This window comes from Amphiura filiformis, chromosome 1 (genome assembly GCF_039555335.1).
Source record: "Amphiura filiformis chromosome 1, Afil_fr2py, whole genome shotgun sequence".
NCBI lineage: Eukaryota > Metazoa > Echinodermata > Ophiuroidea > Amphilepidida > Amphiuridae > Amphiura > Amphiura filiformis.
In genome coordinates, this window is record NC_092628.1 from 34,436,907 (window position 1) to 34,460,074 (window position 23,168).

Below are 23,168 nucleotides of genomic sequence, written 5' to 3' on the forward strand. Positions count from 1 at the left end.
ATAAAGTCATTGTTGGATGTAATTTATGTTCACTTTATTACAGCCATTTTTATCAAGAATGTGTGAAATTAAACGAAAAACTGTTTGATAATGTACACTTTTCTTGTTTAGGGAGGGGGGTTACATTTGTGTACAGTTAAGATGCATGTCCCAAAAACATTTTGAGCTGGGAAGTCTCTTACAATGAGATACTTGACATACAGGTGCTTCATATTTTGAACCCAATAAAAGAAAGCAAATAGAAAGAAAACTTGCTGCATGTGCATCAAGATTTCTCTATCTAAATTGATTTTGTTTTCTTTTTTACAGATGTCAATGAGTGTGAAGCAGAAACATACCCATGTTCTGAAATAAGTGCATGCACTAATACGGAAGGGTCGTTTACATGTGCTTGTCCGAGTGGTTATATAGGAGATGGCCAAACTTGTGAAGGTAAGGCTGGGTTGTGATGGGTCAGTGAAGGAAGGATGGTCAGGGAACTGTTAAGAAGTAGATCTGTATTCCAAAACATTATTAGGATTCTAAATAATCCACAGGGTAAAATATAGCTCCTGTTAAGTAGATATGACTTGCAGGAGCTATAAATGAGGTTTCTTTTTAATGTACTGAATCCATTTCAAATACGCATTGTGATTTTCTTTTTAAAAAAAGGAAATTGGACTGTCCTATACTGATACTTTCGCATATCTATTAAGTATGACAATGGGCTCAGTTTAAAAGTGGGATTCCTTAATTTCTTCACATGACACATTGTGTTGTTGTGTTCGCATTGATGTTTAGCATGTTTGTGGTACAGAAATTATGCAGTGGTGTGTCCGGGGAGGGGGGGGGGGGGGGGCTTTGGGGGCGGAAGCCCATCTGAGCCCCCCCGCAGGACAGATCCTGGACAACCCGGGGGTATGGGAAGTAATTTTCTTTTCTTTAAAACTCCATTACACCATTGGCTTTGGATCGTGGTACATGGAGAAACTTTGTAGTCGCCTGCTTTGCAGCCAAATGAAAAGAATGAATGACACCATTGATTAAGAACTACCACAAGGTTCTTTTCTAAGTATTATGTTTTTTTAACATGTCTTTTCCTGTTTTGTCAGATGTTGATGAATGTGCCCGTCCAGATTTGAATCCATGCCGTGATCATTCAACATGCGTGAACACCTTAGGGTCCTATAGCTGCCCATGTGATGCACCAGCATATAAAGAAGACCCAACTGATAATTCAGTTTGCATTGATGTTGACGAGTGTGCAGATGAATCAGATCTGTGTGATACCGATGCAACATGTACAGATACCGAGGGCAGCTACACCTGTGAATGCAACAGTGGTTACGCAGGCAATGGGCTTACTTGTGCTGGTAAGTATCTATGTAATATATGTGTAGGGGTGCGTGTGTTTAATTTACATTGACAAACTTCATAGACACTTTTATTGGTAATAAACACCTTCAAGCGAGAATGTTGACTAGAATACACTTGTATAACAGTGGACACCCAGGAACTGCGGACATCCATGGTTCTTTTCCCCCACCAGGCAGTGTATTGCAAACCATGTAAAAATGCATATACCGTATTTCCTTGAATAGTTGCTCCCCCTCAAATAAATGCCCCTAGCAGTTTTTGTGATGAAAGTAACCCTCAAACTAACACCCCCTCTGAACAAAGGGCCCAATTTTACATGTTTTGACTGCAATACTACGAATTTCACCTGAAAAGTTCATGAAAACGGTGTGTAAAATCTCATAACACTTTCATTTTTCAATGGCCACGACTGAGTAGCTTACCTAATGATTTTAACAGGAATTATCGTTCTAAAAATGACCTCTAATAAACGCCCCTTTTTGGAAAATGTAACGACCTTAGATGGGTCCAAGTTGAAGCCCCTGGGTTGCAAAATCCTAAGTCCTTGTTTGCTGGTCAATACAATTAGGCAGATGTGTTCTTTATTATATGCATACATGTGTGGGGGTGAGTTTGAACATTAATGATGTGTTGTGGATGCAGAAGTGGGTGTAAGTATGCCTATGTGGGGGTGAGTTTAAGGCATGCATGTATTTCTGTTGCAAAGTAAATATATCTGCATAACATATTGCTGCACAGCAGGTAATTGTATTGTAATGATAAGTATGTTAGTGTCACCTTTGTGCCCGACTTTTCTTTATCAATTTTGTATTTACCTAATTATGTAAATATACCCACTTTTATACCATATCTACAGACTTCAAATATTTTGACTTTTATGGGGATCGATCACTGATAGTGTTTATTTCTTTTGCTGCAGATATTGATGAATGCACAACAGGAGACTATGATTGTTCAGAGAACTCTTATTGTTCCAATACTGTTGGCTCGTATGATTGCCTATGTGATAGCGGATATGAAGCGTCTGGCGATACATGTGTGGGTAAGTTGAGTGGGTTATATAGAATAACTAACTGTAAGTAAACAAGGATACCATAAACAGAAAAAGTTGGCAAAGTTTGTTAAATAGTTTCTTCACACTTCATAACTGTTTTAAAAATGTGAATCCCCATTCCCCTCTGATTGAGGGTGCAGAGGGAATGAGCCCAATGTCAAAAGTGCTTTCATTAACATTAAATTGGGGGAAGGATGATGATTTACATTTAGTATGTCAGAGTATACCAGCATTATTTCACTTGATTATAGGTAGCAAACAAAAACTAACACACAGTACACAGTTTACACCTTAAGGAAGCTGCATCTCTACAGAGACTTGCTTGAGTTATCAGATTTAAAATTTAGTGAACTGTAAGTTATAATGATATGGTTAAAAGATTTCAAGTGATGTTGTAGTTGGGTTGTTTTGGATAATGTAATCAATCATTCATGCAACTTTGTCTCTCTTTCAGATGAGAATGAATGTAACAGCAGTCCAGGTCCATGTTGGGATGACTCAACTTGCTCTAATATTGTTGGCTCGTATGAATGTATCTGCAATGATGGTTTTGTAGTCAATGCAAATGGCGATGGGTGTACAGGTATGTTTTGCTATCACTGAAATCATAATAAGTTCCTTATCCTCAAAGCCTCAGTTCACATTACAACTCATTTGATGATCATTCATGTCCAGGGCTATAAAAATCGCTTTGATTTTGTCTCAAATTATTTGTCTCATTGCAAGAAATTTAAAAAAAGCACTCAATGCAACTCAATGTAACATCCTACAAGCTATTCTTTTTTAGATTAGTCATGGCAAGACCTTTCAACAAAATCAGACCTATGACATCACAATTATATCTCTTTGCCCATAACTCAATTACCGTATGTCATATATAGGTCAAACTGTACTTTTTCTGAATCCTTATGACTAGAGGAACCCATTAGTATAAGTCTGAGCAATTCAACAACCTTTTCCCACCAAATAAAAGAGTGCTGTTGAAATGGCTCCATATAATGATCAGCTCTATACTGTATATCTGCCAAATATGGCAAATTTATCATGATTTGCACAATGATTCCAAAAATCAATTGGATTAGAGGAAAAATGTCAGATTATCAGACAGATTAGTGATTCCACTATGTTAACAATCTGATTGTATTTATTTGATTTAATAACACCCTTCTTGAATCTAGAATTTGCAGATTCTATAGGATATATATTTCTCCATAATTTCATTAACTTTCATTTAATACACATAAACTACAACTTACAGTTATTGCCAGCCAACCATTTCTTGCCCATTGATTGAATGTTCTTCCATTGTCGCAATATTATTGTTGGTGTGGTGTACAGAGCTCATACAGCGATAAACGAATTTATATTAGATATAGACCCTGTCTTTCAAAAAATAAACACTGAAAAAAAGTTAGCCTACGTTATGGGTGACTTCAATATAGATCTCCTGAAAGTGGAAAATGAAAAACCTATCCATGACTACTTAGATCTAATTTACTCTTATTCCTTAATGCCAACTATTTACAAACCGACCAGAATAACAGAAACATCTGCTACATTAATCGATAACATATTAACGAATAATGAAAATATTGTACAATCTGCTATTTTAGTTACTGATATAAGTGACCATTTCCCTACTATCTTGTCTACAAATCTAGATGTATCAGATATTCCGTGTAAAAAGGCATCATACAAAAGAGTACACAATAACTACAATATTAATAAGTTAAAGAACAAATTGGCTAATGTTAAATGGCAAGAATGTCTTGATAATGTTAATGCAGATGATGATTATAACAAGTTTATTGAAATATTTAACAATGTATATGATGAATGTGTACCATTGAAGAAATGTTCAAGTAAAAGAAAAAAGACCCAAGATCACCGTGGATAACTAAAGGGCTTTTACGTTGTATAAATATGAAAAATTCTTTATATAAACAGTATTTGCAGAATCCAAATACGGAATGCCTCCAAAAATTTAAAACCTATAGGAATAAACTGCATGGTTTGATACATAAATCGAAAAGAAACTATTTTTTACCAAATTTGAACGGGCAAAAATAATATGAAACAGACGTGGAAAACAATTAATAGTATTATTGGACGTGGTAAAAATCAGCAAACTAAAAATAAATTTAAGACGGACAATAATGACAATACTGCTACTATTTTAGATCCACAAGAAATATGTGATCATTTTAACAAATATTTTGTGAACATAGGTCCAAAACTTGCAGCAAATATTCATAAATCGGGAAAAGACTATTTTGATTATCTAGATAATCCCGTATCTAGTAGCATGTATATGAAACCTATTATAGAACCAGAAATTATTAAAATCATAGATAAATTCAATCAGAACAAAAGTGCTGGTTGCGATAATATTGGAAACTTCATTATCAAAAGGGTAGCAAACGAAATTGTAAAGCCACTTGCCTCAATTTTCAATCTTTCTATCACAACAGGTATTGTCCCTCAAAAATTAAAAGTAGCAAAGGTAATACCAATCTACAAAAAAGAAGACGCTGAAGTGTTTTCTAATTATCGCCCAGTATCGGTATTGCCTTGTTTTTCAAAGATACTTGAAAGATTGGTTTTTAATAGATGTATTGCTTACATTGACAGTCATAAAATACTTAATGATAATCAATTTGGCTTCCGCAGCAATCACTCTACTTATATGGCCATTATACATTTAGTGGATAAAATTAATAATGCGGTAGAAAAAGATGAAACTATAGACCATAACATATTAGCCCACAAATTAGAACACTACGGATTCCGAGGCATTGTACTGGACTGGTTTAGGAATTACTTAAGTAACAGGAAACAATATGTATATTATAACTCGTGTGAATCCAAAATGAAAGATATCATATGCGGTGTCCCTCAAGGTTCCATATTGGGACCTCTACTATTTATACTTTATATAAACGATATTGTTAACACATCTAACGTATTTAGCTTTATTCTGTTTGCAGACGACACCACAATACTATACTCGCATAAAGATATAAGAAGCAAATTTTGGTTAATTAACAATGAACTAAAGGAAGTCAGTAATTGGTTCAGAGCAAACAAATTATCAGTAAATGCCAGTAAAACCAATTATATGATTCTGGGAACACCACATATGACGTCCAATTGGATAAATATTGATTCAACAACAACTGTCTGTAATGTAGATGTTAAGATAATTTTAGACGAAATCGTTCTAGAAAGGGTAGATAATACCAAATTCCTGGGAGTACTCATAGACGAAAACTTAACATGGAGGTGTCATATTAACTGTATAGCAAAAACTATTTCAAGGAATATTGGTGTAATGAACAAACTCAAATTCTTTGTACCAGATCGCGCATTCTTTACACTCTATATTGTACCTTTATTCAACCTTATTTGAACTATGGAATATTAATATGGGGAAACACATGTAAAACATATTTGGATAAAATTGTGAAACTCCAAAAATGGGCGATACGGACAGTTGCCAGTAGTCATTACAGAAGTCATACAGCCCCCTTGTTTGCCAAATATAACATTTTAGCAAACAATGACGCCTATAAATTAGAATTGGGAGTTTTTATGTATAAGTACAGTATTAATGAATTACCGAGCTTATTTGACAGTTTATTTACCCTACGATCTAATATTCATGATTACCAAACAAGAAACGCTAATAACTATAACTTGACTAAAAATAGCAGGGTTTTCACCGATCACGCTGTCCGTACAGCTGGTCCTTTATTATGGAACTCATTGCAAAAATCTTTAAGAGCGTCTTATTCAGTGAAACATTTCCGGAACGTGTACAAAAGACACTTAATTTCAAAATATGATTAATTGACGAGCATTGTAGTTTTTGTTTCTTGTTTGTTTGTTTGTTGTTTTTAATTTTTATTATTTGCTGTTGAATTTTCTGTTTGGTAACTTTTCTGTTAAAGGGATGGCTACCTCTGGCCTTACTGGCCTTTCGGCCATCTCCTCCATGATTCTTTGATGGTATTTTAATGCGTATTTTGTATTTCTATGTGAATTGTGGAAATAAATAAATGAATGAATGAAAATGAATGAATTGTCCCTGCCTGCAGATATTGATGAATGTGCCAATGATCTTGATGATTGTGATGGAAGTTGTACAAATGATGACCCACCCACTAAGTTTACATGTACATGCCCATCAGGCTATACTCTCGATACAGATGGTACAAGTTGTATTGGTAAGTATATAATAGCAAATTATCCATGACTGTTTATAGGACACCAATCTGACTGGCTGCTCAATGTTTCATAGAGGATAAATGCACCATGTTTTGAGATGCAGACTTTATCATTAGCTTCCATATAGGAGAAAAGTAGACGTAGTTCACACAAGTATTTTCGTCATCCCGATTATGACACAATTACAATAAATGTATGATGAGGTCGTTCACACAGTCATAATCACTTCTGGTTATACACATGCCACTGCAATTGCTAAGTCCTTTAAGTAAACATGATACAATGACAAAATGCATAAACACAGGTAAATTTCATCGGCAATTACAACATGATCATTATACGAACCAGCCCAATGATGGAAATTTTTGAATGATGACACGATTGTAGTATGTCAATGACATAGAGCGGACACATAATACTAATTACCACAGAATTAAAACCAGAGAACCAGGACTCGACCGCCATCTTGATACAGACATGGAGCAAAAATTGGGGGTATTCGGTTTCACTCGGAATGCGCTCGAGGCATTCGTTGTCATGCAAGCGCGACATGGATGATGGGCGCATTTGAGAGACGCACTTGATGCGACCTGCACGCGAGTACCAAGACGCTTCAGATGAGACGCAGAATTGTTTTCGTTCGTCTCCGGGCACCGTCGGCAAGGACCCGAATACCCCAATTTTTCCCCCATAGCTGACGGCGCGATTTATGCGATGGCGGTATAGGGAGTCCGGTTCTCCTTCTCTAATTCTGTGCTAATTACTTAATATGATTATGACACAACCATAATCAATAGGGAAAAACACATTCATGTAGACCGGGTCTTTGTCATACACTAAAAATAATGGGTTTGAAAGACATTTAGCATGACATGAATATACTTTTGTAAGAGAGAATTTGTTTCATCTCTAGAATTGTAAGTGTTTGTTCAAGACTTTTAATTATATACATATTGGATGTTTCTATTGGTTTACAAATATCTGTAGATATTTGAAAAGTATGTACCATAATTAGCACCTAGTTAGTATGTTAGTTTGGGGTACTTTGTTTTGAAAATCAAACCAATATCTGACATGTTCCATGCAAATCAATGCTTCAATTCACAACAAAACAACTGTAACCATGGAAACTTGGTGTGGAGTACTTTTCTTTAGATTCAATTTTGAGTTTTGACCTAATTCCATGGAAAGTGCACATTGGAAGGGACACTACTTAATAAATAAATGAAAGTTAGACAGTACCCAAATGATGATAAATTGGGCTATTCCAGATGAAATCCATACACTCCCTATGGAAGACACGACCTTAATCCTCCACACAGGGAGTGTGAATTTCAAATGGAATTACCTGAATGGGGGACTCCAATTGAAATCTACATCCCAGTATGGGAGATTAAGGTCACATGTTCCATAGGGGGCGTATGGATTTCAACTGGAATAGCCCATTAGGGAAGGGGTATGCTAATCAGGTTAATGTGACATAATCTATCTGCCACATCCATGGGGCCAAAGAAGACATTTGTTGAAAATTGAGTTACTATAATTATTTCCTTATACAAACACAAGGCTATTATATACTGAAAACACCAAAGGTCAAGTGTACTTGATTCAAAAGTTATTAAGTTTTGTGATATGTATTTTCTTATGTATTTTATTGTTTTCCCCTCTATTATTGCCTTGATTTCAATTTCAAATTTGCCATCTTTTGCCCCATGGACCACTTCACCAGATCAAGTCACAATTATGTACATAATACTATTAATTTGATTCAACTTTGACTGTTTATTGCAGCAACTGAGTCATGTACTGATGACAGTGTATGTGATGCTAATGCTGATTGTGCCTCTGATGGTGCAAATGATGTATGCCGATGCTTAAATGGATTCCAAGGAGATGGCACATCGTGCACAGGTAAAAATCAACTGGACTTTTAAAATTATTCCATCCTTTAGAATCAAAACTCTTTAAATTTTACAAGTTGTTGTCAATTTCACATAATGACTTACCATAGCATTATTTACAAATATGATAAAAAATAAAACCATCAAGCTTTTTTTCTTACTACCTGCATAATGTTATTTGAGAATAAACGATAGGAATTTTTGTTTTTACTATCCTCTACCATGTGATAGACAACAGGCAGGTCCAATATTTTGAGTAGTGGCAGCCGGTATCCACTACAATCTATTTAGATCTGTTTTAGAACAACAATAAAAGTATTGTTTTGAGACCTACAATCCCCGAAATATGTCTTGAAACATTAAAGCGTCTTTAGGGGAAAATTAGTCCCCCCACTCCCCGTGCAATGTTAAACAAATGTGTTCAGCGTGTCTAGATAACATTGAATGATGGGGGGTGGGGAAGAAAAGTGTTAATTGATGGCCCAGCTTTCTTTTAATTCCAAATATTGAACATTTTTATCCACATTAAATATACACTTTGGATTTCATTCAAGATGCCTAAAGCGTTTCAACAACATTTTTCGGGGATTGTCTGAGGCAAACGCTAAAATTAACATGGGATTTTAATCTTTTGGCTATAACTTTAAAACTACTTGATAGTCAAATTTTCAATGAATATTAGTTACGCATAAGCATTGTATAAAATAAAACAACTAATTGTATCAATTTTTGGGATATCGCCCTGCACTACAAGCAGCTTGCACCCATCACCTGTGTATGTCTACAATCATAGATTGAATACAATAGCGCTCTTTTCAAACATACTAATCTTACAGATGTGAGTGATCAGCATGATATAGTTCAATGCATAGGTAGGTGAAAAATTTTCCATGACTATTCATTAATAGCTAGGCTATGATATGGGCACAAAATAAAACAACTCATCTTTTATTTAGGTAGTGGTCAAATAATTCTTTTGTACTCCATCCATTTGCATATCTTCTGGAGCGTGCCTATAGAGGAGATGATTTGAACTAATGACCTTATGTGCAAGAACTCTATAAGTAAAATACTTATGAAACGTATGAAACTTGAACAGGGGTGGGGGTGTGTGTGGGGGGGTGGTGTGTGTGTGTGTGGGGGGGTTATCTTACAATTGCTATAGTGCCCATATTCATGACCTTTAAAGATGTCCGGATCTATGTTTGTCTTTATTACAATTTAAAACAAAAACAATCAATTATCATGCCATAGATAAATTAGGGTTTTAAAACTTATTTTCGTGTTTCATAATGTCAATTGTCATGAATACAGAAGAATAGTTTATCTTACAATTGCTATAGTGCCCATATTCATAACCTTTAAAGATGTCCGGATCTATTTGTGTCTTTATTACAATTTAAAAAAATCAATTATCATGCCATAGATAAATTAGGGCTTTAAAACTTATTTTCGTGTTTCACAATGTCAATTGTCATGAATACAGAAGAATAGTTTACTGGTTTGAATAAGTCACACAAAAAAAAAAAGAAAAAAAAAGGTGAAACTGTTGAGGCTCGAACCACTACCCTTCCGTTTCACCGTCTGAAGTACTGTCCATTACACCACGCTGTCATGTTGAAATAATTAGATGGGATTCCGTGATATATGGGTGCGCATTGCATTCTCGTGATTATGAAAATGGTAAATCTCGACAGCATTTACATTTGCTAAAATCAGTAAAATGTAAATACTGTTAGAGCTAACAAAACGTAAAATAGTAAAATTAGATGTAGTTTTTAACAAGCTTTCAAACAAAACACTTTACAAATAAAAGTTGACACCAAATCGGCCTAAATTATGAATTTTGTCAACGGTTTACCATTTCTAAATTAAAGAAACTCCTTGTATTAATATTCAGTATTAGGCTAGGGTAAACCGTCAAATCACTATGTGATTCAATGGGACGATTACAATGCACTTTACCATTTCACGCAAATAAAATATCAATTTTAAAGATATCTCTGCATGAGTAGGCCTACTTCATAAGCGTACTAATGCGATTTTGTTATTGGTGCGATTTGTTTTGTTTTTTGCTCGGGGGCGTTGGTCTGAAAAAAGGTGAAAAAGGTCGTTTTTTGACTATATTGCCCTGCACTGCAGCGTTCACGCGATACCTATGCATTGAACTATATCATGCTGATCACTCACATCTGTAAGATTAGTATGTTTGAAAAGAGCGTTATCGTATTCAATCTATGATTGTAGACATACACAGGTGGGGGTGCAACCTGCTTGTAGTGCAGGGCGATATAGTCAAAATTGATACAATTAGTTGTTTTATTTTATACCCATATCATAGCTTATGCACTAACTAATATTCATTGAAAATTTGGAGTGATTCTATCAAGTAGTTTTAAAGTTATAGCCAAAAGATTAAAATCAGATGTTAATTTTAGCGTTTGCCTCATACAATCCCGAAATATGTCTTGAAACATTAAAAGCGTCTTTAGGGAAATTAGTCCCCCACTCCCCGTGCAATGTTGAAACGTGCAAATGTGTTCAGCGTGTCTCCAAAGTGTCGCAACATTGAATGATGGGGGGTGGGGAAGGGAAAAGTGTTAATTGATGGCCCAGCTTTCTTTTAATTCCAAATATTGAACATTTTTATCCACATTAAATATACACTTTGGATTTCATTCAAGATGCCTAAAGCGTTTCAACGACATTTTTCGGGGATTGTAGTTGTATATTTATGGCCAGATATAACATGGTAGATAGCATTATTTTAAGATTAAGGTAATGTCTTCCATAGAGAGTGTATAGATTTCAAGTGAAATAGCATACTTTGACATGGGATTCATTGTGGCTGGTCTTTCAAGTCAAATATGGTACCATAGATACTACCGTTTTTCGTCAAATAAACGCCCCCGGGGGGGGCGTTTATTAGAGGTCATTTTTAGCACGACAATTCCCGTTAAAATCATTAGGTAAGCTTAAAAGTCACGCTAAAATGACGAACTATGAACTTTTGACACTGACTTCTGGTTCACTTCCGGATTTGTGATCCAGATTTTCGCCAATTATCGACCATGTGGGCAACTTGGTAAGCTTACTACACAAGATAGCATGGAAATATCAGCATTTTTTAAACATCTTGGTTGAAAAAAGTGGTGGGGGCGTTTATTTGAGGGGGGGGGGGGCGACTATTTGACGAAATACGGTATGTAAGTTGTACTTAATTATCACTAATCCTTGTCAATCTATCTAGATATTGATGAATGTACAGATGAAACAGATACTTGTGATGCAGACAATGGCATATGCAATAATGTAGATGGTACTTATGAGTGTAGCTGTGCAGCTGGTTACAAACTTGCTACTGATGATCGTACCTGTATAAGTAAGTAGAATAAGAACAACAATAATGGAATTGTGACACCTTAAAATGTAAGTTGCATGTTAAATTAAAGATTTCCTAGCTTAAATCGCCACACAGTATGACAATGCCAATGCATATGTGATACAGGAAAAAAAGTTACCATAAAAAAGTACTATTGACCCCTATATGTTGTCATTACTGGTCAAAAGTACTTTTTTGTGGGAAATTGTGTGTCCCTGCCTTGAAATATCAGGGAAGTAGTATATTTCATGGCAGGTGATGCAGTATCCACCAATCAAATGACACTCATATTTTTATTTGTTAGGACTATATAATAAAACCTTAGCATACAGACATAAAGCCAGTGCCATTTTCTTTTCAGATTATGATGAATGCATAGCAGAGGATGATGACTGTGATGCCAATGCTGCTTGTGCTGATACTGTTGGTAGTTTCACCTGTACATGCAATACAGGATATTCTGGCAATGGGGTTACATGTTCAGGTGAGATAAATAGTATAGTTTATTTCCTCCACTCAGCGGTAATCTACGTTGGCTTAGGGTTTGGTGCGCGAACATACTTTAACGCATGCAATCAAAGTGGCGCATATGTACATGTACATGCAAGAAACAATGCTAAGCCAACGCTGAACTTCAAAGCTAATTCCACTTACTGGTGGTAGATATATAGACTATAGCACTTATAAACTGATATTGATATTCTTGACATTGCTTTTCTTTAAAAACATGTATGATTTGCATGATTAGTTGGTGTTTATTCAAATTTTGCATTTAGGTTTTGACAGCCTGTGGGGTTTTCTTTGTTTTTTATTTTTGTCTTGTTTAAGGGTGTCTACATTTAAACGTTTCACGTGTAACCGCCCGTTAAATGCACTATCCGTTTAGAAAAATCGCTAACCGTTTTTTTGTTTGTTTTTTTAATTTAATTTTTTATAAAGTTTTTCAATGTTTATCCTACCCTTAAACAAAGTCTAACCCATCCCCAAACCTTACTACATGTATACAAGCCTACCTTAGCCTTTAACCTAACCCAAAACCCTTGCCCTTACCCCCAAAAGGGAATTAGGGGAGAAATTGATTTCGCCTGAAAATCGGACCTATATTTCATGTTTTGAAATACATGAATGTGTTAATAATGTTTTAATTACTTTATTTTGCCTCATTTCATCAAAATTGTTATTTTTATTGCTAACAAAATAAAAGAGAAACCTCTCACATAATTTTGGAAATTTAAAAAAAAATTCTAAAATTCTAAAAATACCAAAAAAATACATCAAAGTGCAAAAGCTTTTTTCTTCTGGGTAAGATTTATTTTCTTACATGCAACAGTTTCTTGCAGGTTAGAAATTTGATAAATAAGTCATCATATACAAAATGCATGCATGTGCACTTAAATGTATTTTTTCTGTATTTTCAGAATTTTAGATTTTTTTTTAATTTCCAAAACTATGTGAAAGGGTTCTCCTTCCTATAATTAGCCATAAAAAATTGCCATGAGATGAGGCTAGATAAAGTAATTTTTTTTAATATATATTAATGCATTTACTAAACATGCTAAACAGGTCCCGATTTTGTGTTCCTTTGAGGGTTTAAACAAGGGTGTTAATTTACACTAGTTGGGCTTGGGTGATTTGTATACATGTAGTAAGGTTTGGGAAGGGGTTGGAGTTTGTGTAAGGGTAGAAAAAACATTATAAAATTTTTTTTTTAATTTAAAATATTTTTTTAGTTTTTCAGGATTTTAGATAAGAATTGCAATATATTTCAGATGACTAGATTTAATTATTTGCTATATTAATAGCAGTATTTGTGACAAATTGTCAACTAATTCAAATATTGTACTTGGCAGTTATGGGATACTTGAATTACAGTCAAACAGATCCCAAAACAAGGCTCCCCTCAGCCATATTTTGACAAATAATTTCAAAATCCCAAGACCTTTTGAACAAGAAGTGTAATATTTGAAATGTATTAAACGACTGCAAAAAGATCTATGAATCATGTTTGACACTACCACTATAAATTTTGAAATTGGTTTTAAAAACAACAGAAAATGCTGTGCAAATGACAATACAGTAGGGTCACTTTCATGTTATCTTTACACAGTATATTGTCACAAATACACTCAAAACAATATTTGTGACATAATCTTTTTCCAATCAGATCAGACCAGAGTCGGTAATTCACCAGCGAAATGGTTACATAACTCCTTGGTAACTTGATCACGCATCTTTTGGCATTGATAGTATACATGCCATAGACTTTGTGTTGTGATCATTTCAAACGTGGTGCAAAACTCAAAAGCGTGATCCAGTTGACATAGTGATAATCAGATTACATGTAACACTTCACTGGCAAATAATGAAATTGAGGTATAGGCAAAAAACATTTAAAACATAAGAAAATTTACATACCAAAAGATGGTAACTTTGGATCTCAATATGCCAGGGGTGTGAGGATAGTGAGCATAAGGACTGAGCAAGTTATAAATGGTAAGGCATCAATTAAAAAAAAAATTTAAGTGGATCAGATCATTTGACTGTTTATGCACTGGACATGTAATTGGTGTGAAACCACTCCTTGTGTCTGTTATAAAACAAATATTGCCCTTACACTTGTGTCTTTAATGCTGTAATCCCATGGATATGCCATCTTACGCTTTCAAGTTACTTTCCTTTGGCTGAACTTAATATTTCCTTATACTTACAGATGATAATGAGTGTACACTTGGCACAGACTCATGTGCAGAATCACATTCTACTTGCACAAACACTGATGGTTCCTATACTTGTGCATGTGATAGCGGATACCATGGAAATGCATGGGAAGAATGCTTTGGTAAGACCCATCTAATGACCTCAAAAACTTCCAAAAGTGTTTCTTGTATACTAGCAAGGCTATAGAAAGCATCTCAACTTTCTAGACATATTTTTTGAAAAGTTAATAACTGAATTTCAAGAAATTGAAATATAATTGAAGAAACTTCATGGGAGGGGATGTGAAGCATGTTTATTTTTTATTTGGCCTTACCCCTTCCTATAATACCCCACTCCTGGGCACTCCCATTTCCCCCTCCGCAATGGCGTTGTCAGGGTTTTTCTTTTAGGAGGGCATTGGGAGGCATTGCCTCCGAGGCAATTTTCAATGGGAAAACATTATTGACAAAAATTGGCAAAAAGGCCTAAAAATGTATTACACTAAAATATTACTGCAGCCAGCATCCCACAGAGGGAGGGTCAAGCAGGATGACAAGATGTCCCACAGGGCAGCTGTTCCTCCCCCTTGGCTACCGTGTGTTTTTTATTTTCAATAATAGGTCTGTGAACTAGACAATACATAACTTGTAATATTGTACTGCATGAGGAAATATTAAAACTAACGTTTTCAAATTGATGTTTTTTGTGCATTATTTACTGCTCACTACAGATTTTCACTTTGACTTCTAGATGCTTTCATGGCATAGTGGTTTAGAATAGATAATCCTTTATGATTGATTCTCTTGACGTTGAAGTGTGTGCTTTTGAATCTCAATTCGCAAACTCTCCATTGTCATAGGGAAACTGGGGCCCCCAGTTCTTGGGATGACATTCATGAGCATGTCTGTTTGAATGTCCAGTTTGTACCCTCAGTATGATAAAGGTAATAAACTTATAAATATATCTTTATTTCAGATATTGATGAGTGCTTAGCGGAGACTTCACCATGTGCAACTAATACTGTCTGTGTCAACACACCAGGTAGTTTCACATGTACATGTAGGACTGGTTATGAAGGGGACACACCAAGTGATCCAGCTACTAGCTGTACAGGTACAGTTATCTCAAGATATTAATAGGTCTTGAGGTCTTGCAAAGTCTGCTGTCAACTTGACATAGTAAAACTAACACACTCGATCACATAGCAATTGCAATGCAAAAAGTTCCAGCAAGCTGGCAATGATCGGTCAATAATGTTCACATGACATTTGACCATTAACATTGCATGGTAGTTGATCAACTTTTAATTCGCAATAGCTAGTACTGCATTTGCAAAGTGTTGGTTATTGATGCATCAGTATTTTTGTAGTCTTTATTTGATTCCTGTTGGTCCCTGCTGCTTTTGTAGGTTTTACACTTCTGTGGGCTGTGGAATTGGTCATTTTTAGCCATCAAACTTTACCTACTCCTTTTTTAATTGAAAAAATATTATCCTGTTTTGCAAAGTGACAAATAGCTCAATCTTAATCTTTTAGTTAGTTCTAACTGACAATAAAGTCAAATTTCAAAAATTTTGTGATTTCAGGGGGAATGGGCCATATGCAACTTTGAATGTTTCTGATAAATTCAGTCGTAAATGTAAAGACTTGGCTTAAGTCTAAGCATTCAAAATGTGTATTATAGGCTATGAAGTTGCTCATAAATTAAATGTTTTATGTTAATTTTGTTAATTGGTTATAAATTATAGGAAAAAATGTGTTTCCCAAAATTAGAATGCATTACCTGAAATAGTCTTAGTACAAGTCTTTGGGCTTGATTGTCACAGCATACAAAAAAACCTTAAAAATGCATGTTTTTGGTGCTTATTTCCAAAAATTGACCAAATATTAAAATTTTACTTTTATTGCCAGTTAGAACTAAGTAAAGGATTAGGATTTAGCTATGTTTCATTTGGCAAAACAGGATATTATTTTTTTAATTGCAAAAATTAGTACTGTATTTTTTTGTTTTTTTAAATAGGGAGTAAGTAATTGTATTTCCGTGCACTATGGTCACAAGCATGGAGGATGTGAGCTGATTCAGCAGCCCTTGAGGTGGTGTTCAGTGCGTGTTATATATAAACTGTGCTCAAGTGTGCCAAGTGGTTGGATATGGTGTCTCTTGGTAGACACTGGTCATTGATTTTCTGTAAAGCGTGCTGAGGCCTGTTTGTTTGGCATAGCAGGCCATAAATTTCTTTGTTTCATGTCCCATCGGGATTAGGTGCTAAATCACTGACAATTTACAACATGTTTTTAACCATACAGATATTGATGAATGTGCAGACAGTACGACATGCCATGCAAACGCTGAATGCAACAACATTGACGGTTCCTACACCTGTGAATGTAATACTGGTTTCCGAGGTGATGGACTGAGTTGTACAGACATTAATGAATGTGTTGAAGATGGAACTCTATGCCATAGCAAGGCAACATGTACTAATACAGCTGGAACTTACACCTGTGCTTGTAATGAGGGATATTCTGGCGATGGAAAGACAGATTGCACAGGTAGGATGCAAAGATATTGCCACTGATGTTAAGCTTATGAATGCAGAGTGACCCAATCCTGCCACAGAGTAATCCCCCATTCACTATGAAATTTTTACACTGAAAAACACACTGAAAATGACAGGGTAACACTGAAAATCATCAGAACAAAAGAAATTGTTAGACTGAAATTGTTTTCAGTGGTATTTCAGTGTATTTTTCAGTGGTATATCAAGTGGTTATTGTCTGCTATAATGAGCAATGATCTAGGGCACTAATTTCCATAACAATGGAACAGGCCAGCTTATTTCAGTGTGATTAAATCCATTTCAGTGGGATTAAATTCATTTCAGTGGGATTAATGACTGGCCAATGATTTTCAGAGGAGTTTCAGTCCATTTTTTCAGTGTGGTTGGACAATGGTTATTTGCATACAGAATAACAAAAGAACTATTTCAGTGTTATTTTCAGTGGTGCTGTTCATTGTGTTAAATTTTCAGTGCTCATTACAGATATGAGTGTGATTTTCAGTGTAAAAATTTCATAGTGATTATTCATCATCAAAACTTAGATTTTAGTATCAGAAGAAAGCTCATCCTTTTCTCATTACCCCAGTAAAATTTAATGCCCAAGATATGTTTTGATTAGATGGGGTGAATAAAAAAAGACATGATGAATTGTGGTAACCATTGCGCAAGTATATGTATACATGTATACTATCCTTTGGGACATCGTTTTTGCTCTCATATCAAAACCACTGGAGCAAAATAACTCAAAATTTGGAAACATTGCGTTAATTGTAGGCCTCAGTGTCAGGTAGAAAACAACATGGAACAATTCCGATCATCAGTAAACTGTTCGATGAAATCACATTATGAAATCTACATATTTGGTACTTATATTTGATGACAAATCTAAAAGACAAGGTAGCCTGATTCCTTTGTCGTCTACAACCTCACATGTTATTGTATTATGCTTGTAGTGATGACTGAAAAACTTGGCATTCGTATCATGTTGAACTCATGAAATACTCCTACTAGACTTTGGTTGTGTACCATAGCATGACTTCTTATTAGTTCTTGTGTCCTACTCTGCCGTTGTGACAGGATCACAAAATATGTGTTGAAAAACAAACAAGATGTAAAGGTTAATTTGGACTCAACTATGCAGTCTCAGATCAGATTCTGGTGGTTAATCCAACGTTTCTCAGTTGTTAACATGACAAAAGAAGGATATCAGTTTAGACAATAGGCTGTACCAATCATCATGAGCTATATCTATTCAAAATGGGAAAATCTATGTAGTTGTCAATAAGAAATTGACCTTTTGGTAAATTGCATAATTCATTGCGGTTAAACCTGAGATGTTGTCATGGGACGTCATGCCGATAATGACGATATCTCAGGTCAACATCTCTCAACATGTGATATTCTGGGTGCCGAAATTGTCCAGTGCAATTGTCCATACGCAAAGTCAAGCAGGACTTTGACAGTGAATTGGTGCAGTAACGCTGATGACCAAGACACACCCACATACCCCTACATGCTGGCTACTACTAATCATGTGCTTTTCACATTCTTGAGCGCCGTGGCTCAAATAATCATGGGTCAAAATGAACATTGGAGTCGGCAAATCCCGGTACGCCTCTGTCTCACGCCAAGCAATTCCAAAAAGTTGACAGCCCTGCTACTACTCTTTGTTTTCTTATAGATATTGATGAGTGCACAGCAGGAACTGATGATTGTGATACCAATGCAGCATGTACCAATAATGCTGGCAGTTTTGCATGTCAATGTAATGATGGCTATACTAATATAGCTGGTGGCACTGGGGATGCTACAGAAGGAGACTGTGAGGGTAAGTCTGTAAACAAAATGTGACAGATACAGACTTCTTGCTCTTTCCATTATTAAATGTGTACATCCGTATCAAAAGGGATGCACTTGTCGGCTGATACAGTATGTTTCTTCTTACATATAGCTAGGAATAAATATCAGACTCATCTCGAGTACTGGTCTATTCAAATTTTTCCAAAGCTCTCTCATTGTTACTGGTTGGCTGATACATATCATTAATAGAATGTTTGATTGGATTAACATTTGATTGGTTGTCACTTTCAAAAGCCATAGCTGCCGACATGTAACAAAGTAGTAACACCCACACCTGATGACCTCTCTCTTACTCCCCATTCAACTCTGTTGTGACTCTCTTAATCATGTTTTTCTCTCTTTTTTCCCTTACTTTTGATTTGATTTTCATTCCAGATGTTGATGAATGCACATTGAATACGGATGAATGTGGCAGTAGCACAGACTGCACCAATAATGCAGGCAGCTATACATGTCCCTGTAGCACTGGCTATGAAAGAATGGAGGATGGAATCAATTGTCAAGGTATACATGTCAGCTAAATTTGTTGTGTGTTTTTGTTGTTTACCATGAGTTAGCTACCTAATGTTACAGTAGTAATACAGCAAGCAGGGCTGCATGGAGAAATGGAAGATACAGCAAAATTGTATTCCAGGAGAGCACAATTTTGCTTAGTATTTCTTAGAAGCAAAATTTCCCTCCAAACCCTAAATTTTATTCCAAATCCCCAAATTTGCTGAGAGTTAGCTTCCTAGATTAAATATTTTTTCCAGGCTAGATATTTTACACAAAACTTACCAACAATAAAGTAGTCAACAATACCCACTAACTGCTGTCCCCTACTAATCTATATGCCCTGAGTGAAAATCTAGACTGCTGGCATTCAACTCTCACAACGACATTTGCTGGTACCGTGCCATCGGGTCAAAAAATAATGAATATTAAATCCTAGTTTAAATATAGTGTAGGGCTGCATGCAAGACAACAAATAATATTCAAATACCTAACAAGGCTATTTTCAAAAATGCAAGAGACAAATGAGCAGCAAAACACACCAACTTTTGAGATGTGGTTGATCACATGAGCCCCAGGTCGGTTTATGATGGGTATTTCAGATAGTGTAACTGGAGAGGATAGCAAGTTTGCTAAGGTCCTTTTTAGTGACCTGGGTGGTATGGCTTTGACAAAGGAAATAAAGATGTTGGAAATCGTTTGGTGGAATCGGGTGTAACCAAACCATGTGGACCGATTTCTATGCAGGGGAGATTGCAAGTGAAGCCATTATCAAAAATTGATTTGCCACTGCGAATGGAAATAGATTTGCATACGACTGGTTTAAGAGTCGGGTTCATGGACTCAATGATTTCATGAATTTAATTTTTATGCCATTTTATTATAATTTGTTTCAGACATTGATGAATGTACTACCGGTGACCATGAGTGCTTAACAGCAGATAATAAGAAATGTAAAAACACAGCCGGCAGCCATGAATGTGAATGTCAAACAGGCTACTATGAGGAGAATACTGAGTGTGTTGGTATGTAATTATAAGCATCTAGGCAAACTTGGTCAAATATTGCACTAAAAAAAAAAAAAAAAAAAGCGCAGTGATTTATAGTGCGCTACGCACAGGCACAACGCCTAGACGTTGATCCACAAGCCTCAGCACACTTTACAGGTTGTCGCTGACCACTACGGCCCACATCATTCCACAAACCATTAAACAACAAATCAGGGACTTTGCCAGGAACCAGGATCAGCTCCCCGAGTTTCGTACGGGTTACAACGAGACAAATTAGCAGTGAGTTCCTTGTCCAGGGGAATTTCAAGCTAACTCAATTTTCTTTCCACGTGAGTGTACTAGGTACCGCCAGGGTTCGAACCCACAACCTCTCGCACCACAGTCGAACGCCTTATCGATTGGGCTAACTTGACTGCACTAGATTTCATAAAAACAGACTGGGACGGAGACATTTTTTTTCGGGTCTCTGTTATCTGGCTATGTTATCTTCATAGGAAAACATGTTTTGTATATGTTTACACTTAGATTTTGTATACTCTGAAGCCTTTATAAAAGCATATCTACGTTACATACCGTCTCTCAGTGTTATTATTTACTCCTTATTGAGTAATCTTGTATTGCCCTAGACATTCAATGCAGTATTGTACATAATTCACTTTATCCTGGCCAGGAAAATTCCATGTATATCCTAAAGAACAAACTGGAAATACTTAGGCTTGGGCCCTTATTGCCCATAAGTACCTGAGCCTAGTCGTCACATGAAATTAACAATTATATTGTGATATTGTTTTCTCTGACAGAGGCTGATTCCCGTCAACTATCTGCTAAATCTACTCACCATGCTGGGTTGTCTGTACCATTGCACTTTGATGCCATCAACACTGTGACAAAGAAAGATGAATTCGCCGCTGATGTAAGTCAAGTCAATCAATCAATCGGTCAGTCAATTGACCGACTGATCAATCAACAATCAATCAATCAATCTTAGATTTTACTGTAAAAACATCTTTTCTCAAATTCAAACTGGGGAAGGAGTACTCAAGTACTGCAATAAATAATGGATTTGGATAATGGAATCATGTGGTCCATTTTGTTTAGCCTTTTCCATAAATTGTTGTGAAAGTGTGGATGGTTTAGCAATTGCTAATAGCTATACTTCAGTTGAGATTAGTGCAGACCTCTTTTCACTCACAAGTATTATATTGCAGTTTGATGCAGGAAACAAATAACCCAAGGTGCCTTTGCCTTGTTGCTCCTAAGTGTGTAACTTGGATATGTTTATTGTATGTCCTAAACCCAATAATAAGGCTCAAACCCATCATAATGCTGGTTTCATACTTTCTGTCGCTTGCCACTCAGCGGCATGATGCTTCATTGTGCCGCTTGCATTTTTCTGCAAGTGTCAATCACCAAGCAGTACCCCGCTGAACAGCAGCGATATAACTGTGAAAGCCTCTGTTACCGCTCTGTGCTTATCGGAGCAGCACCCTTCAACTCCAACCGAGTTTTATATAATTTGGGCTTGAACTTTCCACATTCTCTCCCGATATTCTCCCCTTTAAAGTTGTATGACCTATGCAGCAACATTATGTTATATTTTGTGTGTATTTGCAGGTAAAAGATATGCTAGATAATGACAGCACGTTGAATGCTAAACTGAAGAGTGTCACATTCTACAGCCTCGAGTTCACAGAAGGTGATACCTATGCAGGTGTAACAGTGAACATTAATCTGGATGCTACCAATGATATAACCGATGCATACATACTAGCTGTATTCAATAATGAGCTGACTGGTGGAACATCAGACACCATACCTCCTGATAATAAGATTGTAGCCGGTTCTGCCTCCGTTGGTGCAGCAGGTAATGAAATCGTATTTGTATGTAAGCTTTGTATGTAGGCCTAAGCCTGATAAGTTTGATAATATGTGGCCCAATTCCAGGGATAAAAGTATTTTTTGAAGTTGTATTAATTACAGAATGTCAAAAAATGTGACCAAAATACAAGAAATGCCAAAATTAAAGGCTTTGACCTTTAACCCCATGCAATAAATGATGTTCAAAATGTGTTGACAGTACTCATGTCTGGTCTACATATCTGTCAAGTTTCATTACTATACCTCACTTCTAACCCTCCATTGCTATGGAGAGAAAATGAGTTGTTGAAAACAACTGGTAAGAAAGACTATAAAAAGAGTTTAGATTACAACTAATAGGTTTCTAGTTGTTTTACATACACGATAGCTGTATAGGTTCTAGGAAATTGCAAGAACCCCAAAATGGTTCTTTCTGGTCTTTGAGAACCCATTTTAGGTTTTTTTTGTCGATGAATGTAAAGGCTCTACATACAGGACAGCTGAAGAATGTTTTTAGGTTCTACTTGCAACTTTTTTAAAGAGTGTAAACAACTTAGTTTTGTGAAGATTTTTAATTGTGCATCTTTTGCAAGGTCAGATTAGGGAAGTTAATTCCCACACATTATATTAAAATATATATAGCATAATAAGCTTCCCACGAATTGTTTTACAGTATTCTTCTCCCTTTCTGTTAAAATTTCAAAATAGGCAAAGATAGTTAATTTGCACCAGTGGAAAAATGGTTTATCTTAGTTCTGTTTAGTTTTAAATA

The 23,168-nt window shown here is 35.8% G+C and overlaps 1 protein-coding gene across 1 annotated transcript in view; it reads left to right on the forward strand.

Annotated features, from left to right (window-relative positions):
• LOC140158579 (uncharacterized) overlaps positions 1-23,168 on the forward strand; it is a 65,895-nt gene that overhangs the window by 28,660 nt on the left and 14,067 nt on the right. Inside the window, exons 16-31 of the mRNA XM_072181720.1 lie at positions 310-432; positions 1,092-1,352; positions 2,276-2,398; positions 2,865-2,993; positions 6,508-6,636; positions 8,429-8,548; positions 11,789-11,920; positions 12,282-12,404; positions 14,631-14,759; positions 15,593-15,730; positions 16,924-17,169; positions 18,859-19,005; positions 19,413-19,541; positions 20,426-20,554; positions 21,340-21,452; positions 22,154-22,403. Coding sequence (XP_072037821.1) covers positions 310-432; positions 1,092-1,352; positions 2,276-2,398; positions 2,865-2,993; positions 6,508-6,636; positions 8,429-8,548; positions 11,789-11,920; positions 12,282-12,404; positions 14,631-14,759; positions 15,593-15,730; positions 16,924-17,169; positions 18,859-19,005; positions 19,413-19,541; positions 20,426-20,554; positions 21,340-21,452; positions 22,154-22,403 — 2,421 coding nt within the window. The remainder of the gene's footprint in view (positions 1-309; positions 433-1,091; positions 1,353-2,275; positions 2,399-2,864; positions 2,994-6,507; positions 6,637-8,428; positions 8,549-11,788; positions 11,921-12,281; positions 12,405-14,630; positions 14,760-15,592; positions 15,731-16,923; positions 17,170-18,858; positions 19,006-19,412; positions 19,542-20,425; positions 20,555-21,339; positions 21,453-22,153; positions 22,404-23,168) is intronic.